The 19,565-nt window shown below is 50.7% G+C and overlaps 1 protein-coding gene across 8 annotated transcripts in view; it reads right to left on the bottom strand.

Annotated features, from left to right (window-relative positions):
- KNDC1 (kinase non-catalytic C-lobe domain containing 1) overlaps nt 1-19,565 on the bottom strand; it is a 60,690-nt gene that overhangs the window by 25,389 nt on the left and 15,736 nt on the right. For 6 of the 8 annotated variants that reach the window (XM_053585649.1, XM_053585651.1, XM_053585652.1 and 3 more), the window contains 6 exons: nt 14,698-14,844; nt 14,082-14,199; nt 12,305-13,017; nt 9,851-9,965; nt 9,122-9,193; nt 8,986-9,047 (listed from right to left, as the gene is read on the bottom strand). In XM_053585649.1, coding sequence (XP_053441624.1) covers nt 8,986-9,047; nt 9,122-9,193; nt 9,851-9,965; nt 12,305-13,017; nt 14,082-14,199; nt 14,698-14,844 — 1,227 coding nt within the window. Of the gene's footprint in view, nt 1-8,985; nt 9,048-9,121; nt 9,194-9,850; nt 9,966-12,304; nt 13,018-14,081; nt 14,200-14,697; nt 14,845-19,565 lie in introns of those variants that run through there. The other 2 variants (XM_053585650.1, XR_008378985.1) reach the window with 2 other exon arrangements.

Here is a 19,565-nt window from a genome sequence, read left to right as displayed (position 1 = left end):
ATTGTCTAGCTGTGCAGAAGCTTTTTCGTTTAATTCTCATTTGTTTATTTTTGTTATTGTTGCAATTGTCACAGAAGTCTTCTTCATAAAATCTTTCCCTAGGCTGACATCATCAAGAGTTTTTCTCACATTTTCTTCTAGGATTTTTTTTTTTGGCTGGGGCCGGGTTTGAACCTGCTACCTCTGGTATATGGGACTGGCACCCTACTCCTTGAGCCACAGGTACCACCCTTCTTCTAGGATTTTTTATTTTTTTGTAGAGACAGAGTTTCACTTTATTGCCCTCAGTAGAGTGCCGTGGCGTCACACAGCTCACAGCAACCTCCAACTCCTGGGCCTAGGCGATTCTCCTGCCTCAGCCTCCTGAGTAGCTGGGACTACAGGCACCCACCACAACACCTGGCTATTTTTTTGTTGCAGTTTGGCCGGGGCTGGGTTTGAACCCGCCACCCTCTGTATATGGGGCCAGCGCCCTGCTCACTGAGCCACAGGCGCCGCCCTTCTTCTAGGATTTTTTAATTTTTTTTCTTTTTAGAGAGAGTCTTACTTTGTCGCCCTCGGTAGAGTGTCATGGCATCACAGCTCACAGCCACCGCCAGTCTTGGGCTTAGGCGATTCTCTTGCCTCAGCCTCCTGAGTAGCTGGGACTACAGGCACCCACCACAACACCCAGCTATTTTTTTGTTGCAGTTTGGCCGGAGCTGGGTTTGAACCCACCACCCTTGGTAATATGGGGCTGGCACCTTACCCGCTGAGCTCCATATCATCAGCAAAGAGCAAGAGTTTGATCTCTTCTGCCCTACTTTGGGTGCCCTATGTATTCTTCTTTTGCCCAACTGCATTAGCTAGAACTTACAGAACGAGGTTGAATAGTAGTGATGATAGTGGACATCCTTGTCTGGTTCCAGTTCTAAGTGGAAAAGCTTTCAGTTTTACTCTGTTCAGTATGATGTTAGTTTTGGGTTTGTCATAGATGGCTTCAATCAGCTTAAGAAATGTGCCACCTGGCTCGGCGCCTGTGGCTTAAGTGGCTAAGGTGCCAGCCACATACACCTGAGCTGGCGGGTTTGAATCCAGCCTGGGCCTGCCAAACAACGACAGCTGCAATAGTCCCAGCTACTTGGGAGGCGGAGGCAGGAGAATCGCTTGAGTCCAGGAGTTGGAGGTTGAGCTGTGATGCCATAGCACTCTACCCAGGGTGACAGCTTGAGACCCTGTCTCAAAAAAAAAAAAAAAAAAAAGAAAGAAAGAAAGAAATGTGCCATCTATGCCTATATTCTTAAGTGTTCTTGTTAGAAAACAATGCTAAATTTTATCAAATGCTTTTTCTATATCTACTCAGAGGACCATATGGTCTTTGTTTTTGCATCTATTCATATAGTGAATTACATTTATGGAGTTGCGTATGTTAAACCAACCTCCATCCCTGGGATGAAGCCTACTTGATCATGATTTATAATTTTTTTTGTTTTTTGGCTGGGGCTGGGTCTGAACCTGCCTTCTCCAGCATATGGGGCCAGCACCCTACTCCTTTGAGCTATAGGCGCCGCCCCCATGATTTATAATTTTTTAACATGTAGCTGTAATCTATTGGCTAAGATTTTACTGAGTATTTTTGCACCAATATCCATTGTGAAATTGGTCCGTAGTTCTCCCTTTTATTGCCATTGTTTATTGGGTCCTTTCCTGGTTATGGAATCAAGGTGATGTGTGCTTCATAGAACATGATGGGGAAGGTTCCTTTCTTTTCAATGTTTTGGAATAGTTCTGCAGTATAGGTACAAGCTCATCTTTGAAAGTGTGATTGAATTCTCATGTGAAGCCAACTGGTCCAGGGATTTTTTTTGTTGGAAGATTTTTTATTGTTTCTTCAATCTCAGTGTTTGATATTGGTCTGTTCAAGAGATCTTTTTCTTCCTGGTTAAGTCTAGGGAGATGGTGTGATTCCAGGTATTGGTCCATTTCCTCCACGTTGTCAAATTTCGAGGCATAGAGTTTCTTGTAGTAGTCAGAGATAACGTCTTGTATCTCACGGGTATCTGTTGTTATTTCCCCTTTCTCATTTCTGACTGTGGTTGTTAGATATTTCACTTTTCTTTTTCTAGTTAATCTGCCCAAAGTTTTATTGATTTTACCTTTTTGGAGAATCACCTTTTTTGCTTCACTGATTTTCTGAATGATTCTTTTGTTTTCCATTTCATTTATTTCTGATTTGATTTGGTTATTTATTTTCTTTTGTTAGGTTTGGGAATGGATTGTTCTTCCTTTTCCATTTCCTTAAGATGATTCATTAGGTTGTTGATGTGTTCTCTTTTTGTTCGTCAGATGTAGGCATCTAATGGGATACATTTCCCTCTTAGGATTGCTTTTGCAGTGTCCCACAGGTTTCTGTAACTTATAGCTTCGTTGTTGGTATGTTTGAAGAATTTAATAATTTCCTCCTTTATCTCTTCCTTGACCCAACTGTCATTCAGCATAAAGTTGTTTAATTTCCATGTCTTTGTATGGGGATGAAAATTTTTCCTGGGGTTGAATTCCTTTATTGCCTTATGGTCTAAGAAGATATAAGGTATAATTTCTTTCTTTTTTTTTTTTTGTAGAGACAGAGTCTCACTTTACGGCCCTCGGTAGAGTGCCGTGGCATCACACAGCTCACAGCAACCTCCAACTCCTGGGCCTAAGCGATTCTCCTGCCTCAGCCTCCCGAGTAGCTGGGACTACAGGCGCCCGCCACAACACCCAGCTATTTTTTGCTTGCAGTTCAGCCGGGGCCGGGTTTGAACCCAAAACCCTCGGTATATGGGGCCGGTGCCTTACCAACTGAGCCACAGGTGCCGTCCAGGTATAATTTCAATTATTTTAATTTTATTGAGGTTTTATTTGTGTTCCAGGATATGATCTATTTTAGAGTATGTTGCATGGGCTGATGAAAAGAACACATATTCCTTAGCTTTGGGATGGTGTGTTCTGTGTATGTGTACTAAACCCATTTGTTCTAGGGTCACATTTATGTCATTTGTATCTTTGTTTAGCTTCTGTTTAGATGATCTGTCCAGTTCAACTAGAGAGGTGTTGAAGTCCCTAGATATTATGGTGTTATAGGATATCATATTGCTCAGACTAATCAATGTCTGTTTCATAAATTTGGGAGCATTTAAGTTGGGTGCATAAATATTTAGAATTGAAATGTCCTCTTGATATACTGTTCTCTTGACCAGTATTAAGTGACCATCTTTGTCTTTCTTAACTTTAGTTGCTTTAAATCCACTTGTATTTTAAAATAAGATTGCAACCCCTCCTTTCTTCTGGTTTTCCATTTGCCTGAAATATTGTTTTCCAACCCTTTACCCTGAGTCTTGCTTTGTCTTTCAAGGTTTGGTATATTTCTTGAAGACAATAGATGGATGGCTTGTGCTTTTTTATTTAATCTGCCAGCCTGTGTCTCTTAAATGGGGAATTTAAGCCATTAACATTTATTGAGAGAATCAATAAATGTGGTAGAATTCTATTCATCTTATTTTGTGAAAGTCCATTGCTTGGTTTTATCCTTTGTGCCATCATGGAAGCTAGGTTTTATCCTTTAGTTTGTGGGTGTTCACTTTGCTGGTGGGCCACTGTTATGGTCAGTGTGAATTATAAGTCTATGTATTTCCTGTAGAGCTAATCTTGTTGTGGTGCATTTCCTCAATGTTTGCATATCAGTAAAATATCTGATTCCTCCATCAATTTTGAAGCTTAGTTTAGCAGGATATAGAATTTGGGTAGCTGAACATTCCTTCTGGCTTGGAAAGTTTCAGCTGAGAAGTCTGCTGTCACCCTGATGGATCTGCCTGTATAGGTCAATTGGCCCTTACTCCTGGCTGCTTGCTGAATTTTCTCTTTTGTCTTGACTTTGGGCAGGCTCATTACATTGAGTCTTGGAGATGCTCTTTTTGTGTTGAGATGACCTGGAGTTTAATATCCCTCTAAAAGGACTGTTTTAGAATCTTTAGTAATGCTTGGGAAATTTTCATTTATGATACCATCCAGTAGGGTTTCCATTCTTTGGGGCATCTTCTTTCCCTTCAGGTATTCCTATAATTCACAAGTTTGAATGCTTCATGAAGTCCCATAATTCTCTGAGCATATATTTTGCTTTCTCTCTCTTCTTTTCTGCCTCTGTAACTGCCCAGGTTAGCTCAAAAAGCTTTATCCTCTCGCTCTAAGATTATTTATTTTCCATGGTCTAATCTGATATTAATACTTTATACTGCATTTTAATTTCCCTGATTGACTGCTTCACTTTCCTAAGCTGTACCATAGCCTTTCTATATTCTATATCTTTCATCCATTTCTGGTTCTGCTTTTCCACTTTTTCATCAATTTCTTTTATTGATTTTGCCATCCATATTTTGAATTGCCTTTCTGTCATTTCCATTAATTCTATATAGGTGGGATCCTCTGTGGTAGCTACCTCAAGATCCCTTAGGGGGTTGCTGTATTCTGATTTTTTGCCATAATTTTTCTGTTGGTTCCTCTTCATGTATGTATTCTTCTGTTCACTTCCTTCTCCTACTTTTTCCTTCTGACTACCTCCTTCATTTGGAATTGCCTTGTCTCAGAGCTTAGGTGTTGAAGTGGCCTTTTGGTATAAGGCCAAAAGGAAGGTAAAGGTAAAGAGTGAGAAGAAAGAAAGAAAAGAAAAAGATAAGGAGGAAAAAAAAAAGAAAGGGGGATGGAAGGAAAGAATTGAAGAAAAGGAGAGGAAAAGGACAGCTAAAAGAGAAAGAGAGTGGCAGGAGAAATGATGGTGTTCAACATAGTGCTTTAACCACATCTGCAGCTCCTTTACCAGGCTGGGGAAAAGCAAGACCTCACCTCTGCCAAACATAAAAAGAAATCAGCAGTGTTTCACAGTGGATACCTACCAATACCTTCTTTCCAAAGGCCAAAGTTAAAGGGACACCCAAGACTGTGAGCTTATGGCCTCCTTGAGCCAGATCAATGCTGTGACACCCTTCCCTGCCCTCAGAGAAGAAAAAAAAATGAAAAAAATAAGAATAGACAAAAAAGCAAAAATATAATTATATAAAATAAAGAAGAAAATAAGGCATATCTTAGCTGTTATATGAGAAATTTATGTGGGAAAGATGAAAACAGTAAAAATTCTCTACCAAAAGAGAGAAAAAGGAGAGAAATTAAAAAGGAAAATAGGAATAAAAGGGCTAAAAAGCCTTAACGAAAATGGAGGATCCTTCGCTATTGAAAAAAGTAAAACTGAAAAAATAAACAACCAAACCAATAAAAATCTAAACAAAAACAACAATAAAAGAGAAAAAAAGGCCGAGTATGATGGCTCATGCCTGTAATTCTAGCACTCTGGGAAGCAGAGGCGGGTGGACTGTTTGGGCTTACGAGTTTGAAACCAGCCTGAGCAAAAGTGAGACCCTGTCTCTACTAAAAATGAAAAACTGAGGCAAGAGGTTCACTTGAGCCCAAGAGTTTGAGGTTGCTGTGAGCTATGACACCACAGCACTCTACCAAGGGCAACAAAGTGAGACTCTGTCTTACAAAAAAAAAAAAAAAAGAAAGAAAGAAAAAGAAAAAAACCTAAGAGAAAATTGAAAATCAAGAAGCAAAAAATGAGCAGTGGTGGTGCCTGTAGCTCAGTCAGTAGGGTGCCGGCCACATACACTGAGGCTGGCAGGTTCGAGCCCAGCCTGGGCCTGCTAAACAACAATGACAACTGCAACCAAAAATAGCTGGGCATTGTGGCGGATGCCTGTAGTCCCAGCTATTTGGGAGGCTGAGGCAAGAGAATCACTTAAACCCAAGAGTTGGAGGTTGCTGTGAGCTGTGACGTCACTGCACTCTACCAAGGGAGATATAGTGAGATTCTTTTGCAAAAAAAAAAAGCAAAAAATGTAAAACAATATACAGGATGGCCATATAGTTTATGTGCAATTAAAAATTGCACACTAGGGGCGGCGCCTGTGGCTCAGTGAGTAGGGCGCCGGCCCCATATGCCAAGGGTGGTGGGTTCAAACCCAGCCCCGGCCAAACTGCAACAACAAAAATAGCCGGGCGTTGTGGCGGGCGCCTGTAGTCCCAGCTGCTCCGGAGGCTGAGGCAAGAGAATCACATAAGCCCAAGAGCTGGAGGTTGCTGTGAGCTGTGTGACGCCACGGAACTCTACCGAGGGCAGTAAAGTGAGACTCTGTCTCTACAAAAAAAAAAAAAATTGCACACTAATTTAAATTGCACATGAACTTTAGGTCCACCCTGTATAATATATGTGTGTGTGTTTGTATATGTACATATCACAATATATAGCCTGGGCAATATATAGCACAGGTGGTGCTGTGGTGTTAGGAGATCGAGAATACATGCTGGGTTTTCTTTATATGATGGGGGTTGGAAGCTACTCTCTAGTTGCAAAGGGGATTGGATCGTGTCTTCCTGATTTCTTTGCCCTAAATCTGGGCCTTTTCTCTTAGTCAGTGTTCAGTCCTCATGGAATCTGGGTCCTGAAGCTCTCACCAGATTTCCTAGGAGGCTCGCCAGTGTCCTTGACAACAAAGCGTCCCTCCCAGGAGGTGCAGGAGCTGCTCAGCTCACACCAAGGGTGGCCGCTCAAGCTCAGCATGCATGCGGGAGCCAGTCATGCACTAGGATCTCACAGACTGTTCTTCCCATGCCAGCGCCCTTCCCACAATGGTGGTGCCCCACCAGCCACCAAGCCAATGGGAGAACCTCCCCGCCTGGTGCTCAACCCTGGCCGTCAGACACTGTTTGAGTCTACTCGCTGCTCCAGCAAGCAGCCCAGTCCAAAATCAAAATATTATAGGACAGACCTTTTCCATCTCTAGCCTTCCTCAGGAGAGCTGACCAACTGGCCAGCCTCTGCCCATACCAAACACTGGCCTTCTGTGTTGGTTTTCCTCAGCTCCAGACCTCTTCACTGGCTTCTAAAATCTCCTGCTGCTTCACTGTGCCCCAGCAGGGATATTTCTGTGCAGATTCCCCAGAGTGGCTGAAGTCCACTTTCCCATCTCATACGAGTAGCCGGCAAGGAGATGTCTCTAGTCTGCCATCTTGACCTGCCCCCCATCATTTGAATTGCCTTCTCCCACTCTGATATATGCAAGCTGGTATTTCTCTTTTTCCTTTTTGGGGGAGGGTTGTCTTTAGTATTCAGAGGCTTGACTATGGTATGTCTTAGTGGAAAGATTTTTTGGGGGGATGGACAGAGTGTTACTTTGTGGCCCTTGGCAGAGTGCCATGGCATCACAGCTCATAGCAACCTCAAAATCTTGGGTTGAAGTGATTTTCTTGCCTCAGCATCCCAAGTAGCTGGGACCTGCCACGGGTGCCTGCCACAATGCCTGGCTTTTTTTTTTTTTTTTAAGAGACAGGCTTTTGCTCTTGCTCAGGCTGGTCTTGAACTCCTGAGCTCAGGCAATGTACCTGCCTTGGCCTCACAGAGTGCTAGGAATACAGGAATAAGCCAGCACACATGCCTAGTGTAAAGTTCTTTTGATTCATCCTGCTTGGGATTTTATCAGCTTTTAGAATGTGCAGGTTATGTGTTTTTCCCTAGGTGGGAAGTTTTCAACCACAATACTTTTTATTCTCTTCTCCTTCTGGGATTTTGATGACATGAGTATCACATATTTTGTTATAGTCCCACAAGTTCATAGGGCTCTGTCAAGTTTTTGGGTCTATTTTCTGTCTGTGTTTTAACTGTGTACTTTCTATCATTCTATCTTCCATTTCACCACTTCTTCCATCTGCTTTCTCTATTCTTCTATTAAACCCATTCGTTGTTCTTAAGTCGGTTTTAAAATTTCCATTTGGTTTTTCTTTTTACTCTCTCTTTCTTTGCTGAGACTGCCTGTTTTCCATGTTTGAAGCATCTTTGTAACTGTCCAGTGAAGCATTTTTATGATGGTTGCTTTAATATCTTTTTCAGTCATTTTGAACATTTCTGTCCTCTCACGATTGCAGCTATTGGTTGCCTTTTTTTCATTCAGTTCGAGGTCTTCCTGCTTCTTTATATGGCAAGTGATTTTCCGTTAAAACTGGGCATTTTCATGATAGAAAACTCTAGATCTTACTTCAACCTCCCTTTACCTACTCTGTCTGATGCACTCTGGTGGAGGAAAGGGCCCCGCGTTGTCATCACGGGGCAGGAGCTCCTCCTCACTTCTGGGTGTGGTTCCTGGTTGGAGGAAGAGGACCATTTCCACTTGGCCATGAGACTGCTTCCCCCAGGCCTCCTCTGACATCCCCAGCAGGGAGGGTGTACTCACTGGGGGGGAGGGGCATCTGCAAAGGCTTTGTGTGCTTCTTTGCAGTTGCACGAGTCCCAGTTCTAGCTCAGTCTTGCTGGCCTGTGGCTGGGGAGTAGTGTTTCCTGTGGTGTTTGGCTGGAGAAGTGCAGTTCATGACTAAGACACCGTGTCAGCCTGCTCCTTCCTGGGTCTCTGGCTATAGAGCCCAGGGACCTTGCTGCCTGTACCCACTGGTTTCCCCAGCTGCTGCCTTCAGCTCCTAGTCTCCATGCACAGGTCACAAAAAGCCCAGGGCACTGAGGGTGTTGCTCCTTGGTCCCAAGTCCCTGGCTGCTCCTCCTTGATCCCCTGCCGACCCTCTTAGCCTGTTCGCTCCTCGGTGTGTGGGTGTCTGGCTGGTGGGCACACGTCCAGCTCCCCAGAGTGGAGGGTCTACCGTAGCTTTGAACATAATTTATTCAATTGTATTACATGTACAATTTGTGTAATTTAATTTTTAGTTATGGCTGTGTTTATCGAGTGTCTCATAGATATTCCTGAAGGTATAGCCCTTGGTTCTTGAATGCTAGGAGGCACAGCCCAGCACACATAGAAGCTGTCTCTGGGGCACCCCAGCCCCAGCCCTGTGACTCTTGAGCCTGACATGGCTCTGGATGGAAGGTGGTTATGGCAGCCTCAGGCTGGGGCAGGGCCTTGGAGGGGGACCCATTACCTTCTCAGTCACCAGCCTTTCTTCTGCCACCTCGGGAGCCAGGAAGAACGCATCATAAGAGCCTGTGTGAGAAGGGCCTGCTTAGTTTTCCTTCCGTCCCACAGCTGGTGCTGCCCTGGTTGCCCTGAACACCCACCATCAGCCGGGGGTGGCCCGAAGAGCACAGCACCATCCTCGGCCACCAGCACGGAGTCCAGACACAGGTAGGCTGCAAAAGATCTGTAGTCAACAGCAGGCCTAGGTGCCACCCTGCTCTCTGGGGTGTACATGGGTTGGCCGCCTGCCCTACAGTGCTGGGGCTCTGAGCTGCCCTCCAACCTCCCACTGTGTGCCCGTGTCCTACCCCAAGCTGGAAATGAGAGGGGCCTGAGCTGAGGGCTGCCCCAGAGGATGATTCCAAGGAGGCTGGGGCCCGGTCAACTACCCTGTGGTTCACAAGTCCCATCCTGAGTTGGCCTGAGGGCTATGGACACAGGGTAAAGGGATGCTGGGGCCAGATAGCTGCATCCGTCTGATTTCCTAGCCCTTCTGTCCTCATCACCCACCTTGCAGCCTAATGTCACAGATGTTCTGTCCACCTGTCCTACTCTCTAGCAGAGAGTCACAAACCAGTGTAATGTCTTAGATTCCTTCCCCCACCTTTGTAAGCCTATGTATGTCTCCCTGGGGACAGTGCCACCCTGTTGAGAATGTGTGGCCAGGCTGTGGTGTGCTTCCCGTTTCTCTTTGCTATTGGACCTTGGTTTGAAGGCCCACTTGTGAGTACCTGCCCCTGGCCCCAGAGTGGACAGTGTCCCTGCTGCCTGGGATATCTGGGTATGGGTGAGGGCAGGGCACATGCAGGATGGCAGAGGAAGTGCATCACCTGGGTGCTCAGGGAGCGTCTGCAGCATGCCCAGGCAGGCGAGGCAGAGGGCCCACAACTCGTACTCCCGGAGGGGCCGGCCCAGCTGCCATAGGAGGTCCTGCAGGGACACCCACTGTGGGAGAGAAGCATCGTCAGCTACCACCACCAGGGCAAGAACCACCTGACACACCTGACAGAGAGGTAGGGACATCAACCTCAAACTCATGGGCTCAAGTGATCCTCTTGCCTCAGCCTCCTGAGTAGCTGGGACTACAGGCGCCCACCACAACACCTGGCTAGTTTTTCTGTTTTTAGTAGAGCAAGCCTGGCAAGAACATGGGAAACCGGGGCCCTTGGTGCTATACGTGGAATATTCTGGCAGTGCCTCAGAAACCAAACCCATGTTCACAGTGGCAGGTCTCAGGAGCCAAAAAGGTGGAATCAGCCCAGTGTCCATCAGTGGACCAGTGGACGAGCCATCAGGGCCCTCTGCACAGTGGGCTATCCTCCAACCTCAGAGAGGAGGGAGATTCTGACACATGTGTGGTGTGGATGGATCTCGGGGTTGTTATGCCAGTCACAGCATGACAGATGCTGACTCCACTTACACACGGCTCCTGGACCTCCAAGACTCTGAGTAATCAAATTTACAGAGATGAAAAGTAAATGGTGGTGCCAGGGGCTGGGGGATGGGGGGAAGGGTTTAACATGGGCAAAGCTTTTGGTCAACTGAAGGGAAGCATTGTGGAGATGGACAGTGCTGATGGAAGCACAGCAGCATGGACACACATCATGCACTGTGCACTTGAGGCCGGCACGTGGCTCATGCCTGTAGTCCCAGCACTCTGGGATGCCGAGGTGGGAGGATCCTTTGAGTTCAGGAATTTAAGACCAGCCTGAGCAAGAGTGAGGCCCTCTGACTCTACTAAAAACAGAAAAACTAGCCAGGTGTTGTGGTGGGCGCCTGTAGTCCCAGCTACTCAGGAGGCTGAGGCAAGAGGATCACTTGAGCCCATGAGTTTGAGGTTGCTGTGAGCTGTGATGACACCATGGCACTCTATCCAGGGCGACAGAGTGAGACTCTGTCTCAAACAAGAGAATGGTAAGTTTTGTTATGTGTATTTTAATACACACACATCCTGAAGTCAAAAAAGTGCCTTCAGCCAAGAAGGAGGCTCTCCACACTGGACAGCCAGGACTAATGCCACCAGCCATGGGCCTCAGAAGCGCACACTTACTGGAGGTTTCCAGAGGCTGCCATTTTTTCCTGAGATCCCTTTCCGAGCCCTGGCATAGCAGCTTCAGCCCTGCGGCTCTCCTGGTTTGCTGGCTGGCAGCCTGCATATGTCATGTGGGGCTGCAGCATCCCCAGTTCTGGATCAGACCTGGTGCCTGCAGGTCCTGCAGGACCACCCTGAGGTCCAGGTGGTCGCAATTCCAGCATCCAGCACCACTCGGTCTTAGGGCAGGGAGGCTGAGACCTCAGCACTGCCCCTCAGAAGTGCCTACCCTCCAACAGGCAGCTCAGCCAGCCTTATGCCTCAGTTTACCTGGTGGGCAGTCATGAGGCGCCCGGGCATGGTAGGTGGCAGGTGGTGCTAGGGAGGGTGTTGGGGCACACTTGTGGGCACATGAAGCCCAGCAAAGACCCCACATACTTATCGGGAGGTGAATGAAAGTTTGAGTCTATGCTGTGTCCTTTGGGTCAACAGGCCTGATGGGAAGGAGCATGGGCCTTGGGCCACTGGCTCCAGAGTCCTCGCTCTGAGGAGCTCATGGGGACGTAGAGTGGGGTGGCTTGCCACGTACCCACGTGGGGGCAGGGCTTGGCCTGTGTCCTCAGCTAGGGCTGAGGGGCCAGCCTGCTCAGAACACCATGGTGACACAACAACCTGAACCTTCCAGAATGGCTGGGTCCAAGCAGAGTCCTCTGTCCCTCACCAGGGGCTGTGGACCCAGGGGCTGGTCCCACTTTGGGGCTGTCCCAGCAGTTGCACAAAGTCCCAGCGTCACTAAGGGTGCACTGGGGGACACTCGAGCATGGACATGTCCTTGTGTCGTTCGTATGCAAAGTAGATGTGTGAACCATCTGCACCCACTGTTTTGGTTTAGTGTCAGGACTGGGGAAATGGGGCCCTAAAATAACCCCACGGCCCAGGGAAGAAAATCGACCCTCAGGATGGCCTTGTAGGGTGGAGCCCAGGAAGTAGCTGCCCTCTGGCTTATCCACAGGTGAACATCCACCTCCAGGGAGGATGTCAGAGGTGCTCTGTCCAGGGTTCACACTGGGGCAGCAGCCCGGCCCCAGCTGTGGTCAGTTTCTTTTAAACACAGGGCGCTTGATGAAACCTTAATTCGTATGCAAGAATGAAGGCTGAGGCCGCCTGCCTGCATCAGGAAAGCACCCCAGGCCCTGGAAAAGGGCAGCCCCAGTTGCCCACCTGCCCCCCACACAGAGCCCTGCGCACCCACCTGCTCCGTGGCAGTAGCTCCCAGCTGCCCAGCTCTTTCCAGCGTCCCCTTGTCTCCTCTAGGCATCCAGGCTTCATGGCCTGCCTCACGAGGGTTTATGGGACAGGGTGCGGGTCTGTCCTCTGTCAGCTCCCAGCCAGAGTGTGAGGCCTCAGGCCATCCTGAGTTGCCTGGCCCCCCTGGTCCCTTATCCCTGCTGCAGTCTGCACTGGGATCCCCATCCAGCTGTGGTGTGGGGTCCTGCTTGGGCCATGGTCTGCCTGTGGGCTGTGCCCTGGAGCTACAGGGTCCACTTTTCACTTCTGTAAAGATCTTCCCAGGGTCTGGAGGGAAGAGTTCGGATGTGGGCAGCTGGTTTTTCCCACTGGCCACTGACAAGTGGAGTGAGCTGGCCTCTGGGCCATCGGGCAGGAGCCTGGGGACATTCTGCACTTTCCTCAGGTGGCCCCTCCTTAGGTCACTGTCCGGCTCGTCCAGGGGCCCCCTGGTGTCCAGACAGAGGCTGGCCAGCCCCTCCCGGGTGTGACTCTCACTGTTCCTCACAGAAGTGGGTGGCAGAGGAGTGGGAGTGGAGGGTTGGGGGCTGGTCTCTGGCTCTGGCCCCGCAGGGGTGGGGGACAGGGGCTCTGGGTCAGTGCCACAGTCTCCAGGTGGCCTCCTGGGCCCTGTGCTTCTGGGAGCAGGTCTCTGCCGCCAGGCGTTCTCCCCAACATCTGCACAAAGCCAGACACAGTTACTACAGAGCAGATGGCCAAGCTGGGAAGGCATATCCAGCCACCCTAGGACCCAGCCCGGCTCAGGCTCCCATGTCCTGTCCTGCCTCACTCCTCACACAACCCTGGCACAGCAGCTCTGGGGCTGTTCTCTCCTGCTGGTGGGGGGGGGGCCCATGCAGATTATCTCAGACAAAGGGCACAGCTGTCCCACTATGACTACATAAGCGACAGTCCCCAAAAGAAGAAACTGAATCTGGCCACAGTCATCATGGCGGATGTTCCTCCACACTTAGGGTGCGCAGCTTTGCATACTCGCAGCCCTTACTTAACAGTGTGCCTCTCTGCGTGCCTCTGTGATTGCCTGCCTGGGACACAGCATTGCAAACACAGTCTGGGAGGAAATGCCACCTGCTGGACACTGCGGGCTCCATGTGGCTATGGTGATGCTACTTTCCTGAGGCTCTGGGGCTGCGCGCTGCAATGTGGAGGCAGCCTGAGACTGCAGTGGTGTCATGGTGTTGCCAGACAGACAGGCATTGGGAGAGGTTGCACGTACATTTACTGAGCCCGTGAGCCGGGACAGGAGACCCACACTGGTATCAGGCAATTCTGAATGTGATCTTGACTCTTAGCTCTTAACTGCCTGGGGTCTACAAAGCTGCCAGGTATCACTGAGCATGAGTGAGTACGTATGCACGTGTAAATGTGTGTGAGAATGTGGGAGTGCAGCATAGACATGCATGGATTTGTGTATGTACAACTGTGAGGAGGTGTGAGTGTGGGGGTACATGTGATTATGAGTGTAGATGTTTTTAAGGTATGGGAGTACATTAGGATGAATGTGACTATGCATGTGATCTGTGTCAATGGGTGTGCATGCTGGGTATGTGCACAGGTCTACATGTGTTTCTATGTGCATGTTTACGAGTGTGAACCCTCCTATGCACATGCATATGTGTGCAATGCACATAGCACTGCAGAAGCACATGTGTAGACACATCAAGTGGACACGTGCACGTATTGATGTGCACACACACCCACATGGACCCAGGAGTGCTCACCCTGCAGTGCTCCAAAGGACTCGATGGAGAGCACTCTCCTCCCCGCGGCAGAGAGGCTCCGGCACAGGCGGCAGGAGGACGCCAGCTGCATCTTCTCCTGGCACAGCGCTATGATGCTCTGCAGACAGACAGGGGGTCATGGGGGGCTGTCCTCTGGAACGCCATAGTCCCAGGGCTGGCCACTGCCCGCCCTGCCCATTTTCTTTTTATTATTATTGTTGTTATTATTATTATTTATTTATTTTTTTGCAGTTTTTGGCCAGGGCTGGGTTTGAACCTGTCACCTCTGGCATATGGGGCTGGTGCCCTAATGTGTTGAGCCACAGGTGCCACCCCGCCCTGCCCATTTTCTGTCATAGAAGGCAAAGCGTCCCAGGGTCGCAGGGCCCAGGTGACCCTGTTTGGCTGCGACAGTTGTAAGCCCACCACTCGCAACAAAAGTGTGCCCTGGTGAATCAGGTCTTCACTCCCAGAAGGCAGTGCTGCCTGTGTGTGTGTGCATGAGTGTGTGTACGTGTGTTCATGAGTGTGCGTGTGTTCGCTTGCACATAGTACACGCGGTAGCAGGAGGCTGGGGCTCTGCCTCAGGAAGGTGAGGGCTCAGCTGCATGTTTACCTCCAGGTCAGGCCGGTCCCTGGGGTCCTCTGCCTGCATCTGGCCCAGCAGTACATCCAGGTCGCGGCTCAGCCTGGGTTCTAGCGTGGGCTCTGCCACGTACTCAAGGGCAGCCTTCAGCGTGGCGCCCAGGGAGTAGATGTGTGCCTGCAAGGAGGTAAGAGCATCAGTGCAGGAAGGAGGGGTGTCAGTGAGGGAGGGAGGATCATCACGCGGGAGGGAGGAGCGTCAATGCGGGCACATGCCTAGCCGGGCCTGCGCCTGTCCTCCCCCTTTCTCCCCAGGACCAAGCTTCCTTCAGGGTGTCAGGGAGACAAAGCGGGGGAGAGAGTCTCCCTGGAGACTGTGGGGGCTCTAAGGGTGGCCTGGCCAATGTTATCATGGAGCAGCACACATGGCTTCTCTGTCCCATGTCACCAGCAAGAGTGGAGCCCAGGGAGGCTAGTCCCAGCATATGTGAGGACCCAGGACACAAGCTGGGACCCCCACTGCACCACACTCCCTTCCAGAGGTAAGCCTGGTCCCTTGTGCAGCCTTTGGTGTCCACTGTAGGACCTGGAATAGCTGCTGGTCCAGTCCATGCGTCCCAGGCCTTCCCTGTGGTTGTGATCCTTGGAGCCACCTCTGCAGCTGGCTATGAGGCCCACTCGGGATGCCTTGCAGACTGTCCAGTTCTCACTGGAAGCTCTGCATCTGGGGAGCCCAGGCCCGGCTGCCTGCCCTGCCCTATCTCTCACAGGCCTCTCTCCATGAGTGTGGCCCATCGGGCCTGGTACACCCATAGTCATTGGCTCTGCCACAAACACCTTTTTCTCCTCAGAAGTTTTCTTTGCACAAGATAAAAAGCATCCCAGGAAGAAACTGAGACCCCACCACCCCCTGCCAGTGCTCCGTGGCCCAGAGGGCGAGGTGCTCTAGCCCTAGCCTGCGTTGGTGGCAACCAGGCCCTTCCTTCCCTTTCCTGAGGCCCTCACCCAGCACTTCAGCTCTTTCACAGCTTTTCCCGCACACCCTGAGCAGGCCCCGACACCCTGAGCAGGGAGTTCTCTGTACCCTGCCCCATGTCCTGAAGGCCCGTGGGGCACAGGCTGCTGGTATCCCCCATAGCCCTTGCTGGGTGCACTCTGACACCTCCCACAGACCCTCTCAAGGCTTGGCTTGCAAGTGGTCTGGCCCTGCAGTCCCCACCTTGCACCTCAGGTCACAGCACCATGGCCACCATGCTGCCAGCCCTGTGGTTCCCCTGGCCCAACGGGGTGCCTGCCACCTGCCCACATTCTGAGTCCTTAAAGATGCTTGGTGGGCCTGAGCTTGGCTCCAATCCTCTGGGAGTCCTGACAGCATGTCCAGGTGCATGGAGGCCCAGTGTCCAGCTGATGTAGCTGATGTGTCGGGACGTCCTGTGTGGGAATTTCTATGCCTCGTGCTGTGTAAAGGAGTGGGATGCTGGGCCCCGGGCGTCCCCAGGTCAGTTGCTGATGAGTCGCACAAATGCCCTGCCTCGTCCACATCCCGCCCCACATGGTGCTCTGGTTCTCTGACATAGCCTGTCTATAGCAGGAACTAGTACAACTCAGTCTGCATTTCATGATCATGAATGAGACCACACACTTGTCCTTGTCAACTTGCAATTGCAAGTTTTTCCACTAAATGCCCATTCACGGATTTGTTGCTTTCTGGACCAAGTGGCCTCCTGCCATGGGTGGCCTGCCACAGCGGCCCTGGTCCAACACCAGTTGTGCATCCCGTAACCTTACATGTCTTCTGGCCCCCAGCAACTCCACCTGTGACTGTGACAGCTGCCATCTCTGTGCTTTAGCTGCCTCCTGGGGCCTTCTATGCCCCAAGCAATAAAAAAGCTTTCCTTTGTTTCCACTAATACTTTTTGTTGTTGTTGTTGAGACAAGATTCTCATTCTGTTACCCTGGCATCATAGTTCACAGCAACCTCACACTCCTGGGCTCAAGAGATCCTCCTGCCTCAGACTCCCAAGTAGCTGGGACTATAGGTGCCCACCACAGTGCCCAGCTAGTTTTTTAAAGATGAGGTCTCACTATTGCTCAGGCTCGTCTCGAACTCCTAAGCTCAGGTGATCCACCCACCTTGGCCTCCCAGAGTGCAAGGATTACAGGTGTAAGCCACCACATCTGGCCTCTGCTAATACTTTTATAATTTAAGATATCTAGCCCTAATTCATTTGAAGTCTGCCTCCATGCTGGCATGCTGTGGGTGTGAGCTGGGGGGCACACCGAAGGTGCTGACACTGCCTGTGAAAAACTGTCCTCCTGTGCCAGGCCCCTGGGCCTGGCCCTCCTGCCCCTCTTGCCGGCTGGTCCTCGCCTCCTCCCCCCACATCGGGACTATGCCATTTTAATGACAGCAGCTCCACTGTGTGCTTACTATCTGGAGGACAAGTTACCCTTCATTTTGTTTTTCTTTCAAAAATAGTTTATCTATCTTCAAATTTGTTAGATTTAAAAAGATAAACACCCACGTATAAGCTCTCCCATTCCTGTTCAGAACAGAAGCTCCCAAATGACCGAGATTCTATTGTAACTGCGGGCTTTTTATATTCACCAGAAAAGGATTGACTGTTCCCCAAAGCAGCGTCTCCACGCCCAGACACAGCACCTCCCTCCCGTGTACCTCTCCTTCAGCTGACAAGCAGTGGCTGTGCCATGCATGATGCTGCTGTGTGTGCCGCCTGTGCCTCAGAGGCCCCTGTCAGTCTCCACAGGACACCTGTGGCTGGCTCCACCCCATCCTTCCTGTCTTGTCTCCACTGCCTGAAGCTCCTACGGTGTCTGCTGGTGTTAATACTGTGAGTGGTACATTTTGATTTTATTCCTAACTGGTAACTACCAGCACAAAGGCAGGCATTTTCTTTGGGGATGCACCTTATTCTTAGCTGGCTCTGGAGTCTTTTATTCTCTCAGTTTCCACTGAAGTTCCAGGCCTGGGTGCAGCTTCTGTGGCCAGTGTGCCTTGCCCATATTGGCACTGACCACCTGGAATCCATCCATCCATGCTCTGTGCTTTGGGAGGTGGGGGTCTGGCACCCACCGGCCTGAGCGGAGAGAGTCAAGGAGGCATTGGGAAGGCACCAAGGCACAAGTTCCTGTGGCACCTGACTGGGCAGCCAGATGCAGAGCCAGCTTCCCACACCTAGGCCTGGCTGTCAGCAGCGGGAGTCCTTAGGGGATGACTGTCACTTTGCACAACAGCCAGGTCTGCTTGTTAGAAAACCCTGTCTTGCATGCTGTCTGCAGTGGGCACCTGCCAATGGGGCCATGCCACTGGCACCATCACAGTGGGATATAGAGCCACAGGGGTACCTCTGCCTTTCTTTTCAGGAAAGATGCCCTCTGAGGTCTCTTTAGAGTGGGTGCCCCTTCCCCAGACCTTGCACGGATTCCACTGCACTGGGGTGAGCTTGACGCCCTCTCCAGGACTACAGGCAGCACAGTGCCACAGTGGCCAGCAGGAGAGTGGTGGTAGCAGGCACCACTGACCTGTAGGAGTGGGGCCAGATGCCATGCCATAGGCACCCCAGAGCCCTCGCTGACCTCACCCGACAAAGGCACTAGACAAGTGTGCTAGGCCACTGGTGGGAAAGGCCAGTGCCTTGCTGTCAAGGCAGTGGGGAGTCAGGCTGGCGGCCTGCAGAGGGAGCACTGAGCCAGGGAAGGGTGGGACAGGGCCCCTTGAGCTGTAAGGGAGTGACCTTTGGGTGCTGAGCCTCGTGAGGTTCAAGGCAGGGAGCAAGACGCATTCCATTCCTACCTTCCGGAAGCTCTGAGCTGAAGGATGGTGCACCGTGCACCACACGTGCGAGGTTGGGGGCAGTGCCAAGTGGAGAAATGACTGCTCCGAAGAATGTGGGGCTGGACCCTAAGAGGTGCTAATATCTGACCGACTGGCCTTTAATAACAGCAGCTTGGGCACATCCTTGGAGGAAAGCCCCTCTCGGAGTGAGGATGTTGAGGCCCCAGGACAGCAAGACGGAGCTGGACAGAGAAGAAGCGTGCCCTCTCGATCGGCACCTCTCCAAGCTATGGGAGCACCGAGCTGCCTGCCGGGTGGGCTCGGCCAGTGGCAGGGGTGGAGGGAGGCTGGCCAGGGCACCACATGGTCAGCAGCGAAAGGATGACACCCTGGGCTGCAGACGGAGGGGCTGTGGAGGCCGTGGGGTGCTTGTCACTGGGCGTCCTGGCCGCTTACTGATGCACTAGCCTCAGACAGGGATGGAGCGGCTGCCCACGGGATGCAGAGGATAGTGCATCCTGAAGCTTCCCTGAGTCAGCTCCAGAGCAAATGCAGTCAAGTGAGACAGGTTTGTCTCAGCACCTGGTAAACAGCCCTCTTCCTGGTCTAGAAGCTCCCTCTCTGGGCATCAAGAGTGAGAGTCTGCTCCCTGGGCTCTGAGCTCCTGGCCAGACGAGTCCTGCTTTGAGCCTAGGTTTAGGAGGCCTCTGGTCTGCCATGGTCCTTGGGTTGGGGTCCAGTTTAGCCCTGAGAGGCAGGTGCTTAGCTTTGGGAGGGGTTTGCAGTGACCGGAGGTGATGGGTTCAAGGGAGGGAAGGTGACTTCTCAGCACCCTGAGGAGGGGAGGCCTGTGCCCTGCCCCTCTCAATGACACGTGTGAACACGCTTGCTAGGGCTCCTGGGCACCAGTCTGTCCACTGGTCCCCTGACTTCAGACAGGGCTTCATGGACTGGGCTCTGTGGACAAATGGCTGGTCCAGATCTGGGGCTGGAGCACCTTGTCACACCAGGGAGCAGGTCAGAGCCCACCAGGCAGGTCCCAGGGATGGGGATACCATTCAGCATGGTCCCTGCAGAGAGATGGGGCCTCAGAACTGCTATTA

Source organism: Nycticebus coucang, chromosome 3, assembly GCF_027406575.1.
Source record: "Nycticebus coucang isolate mNycCou1 chromosome 3, mNycCou1.pri, whole genome shotgun sequence".
Taxonomy (NCBI): Eukaryota; Metazoa; Chordata; class Mammalia; order Primates; family Lorisidae; genus Nycticebus; species Nycticebus coucang.
The sequence above is the reverse complement of the archived record's forward strand: the minus strand, read 5'-3'. Positions and strand labels throughout refer to the sequence as shown.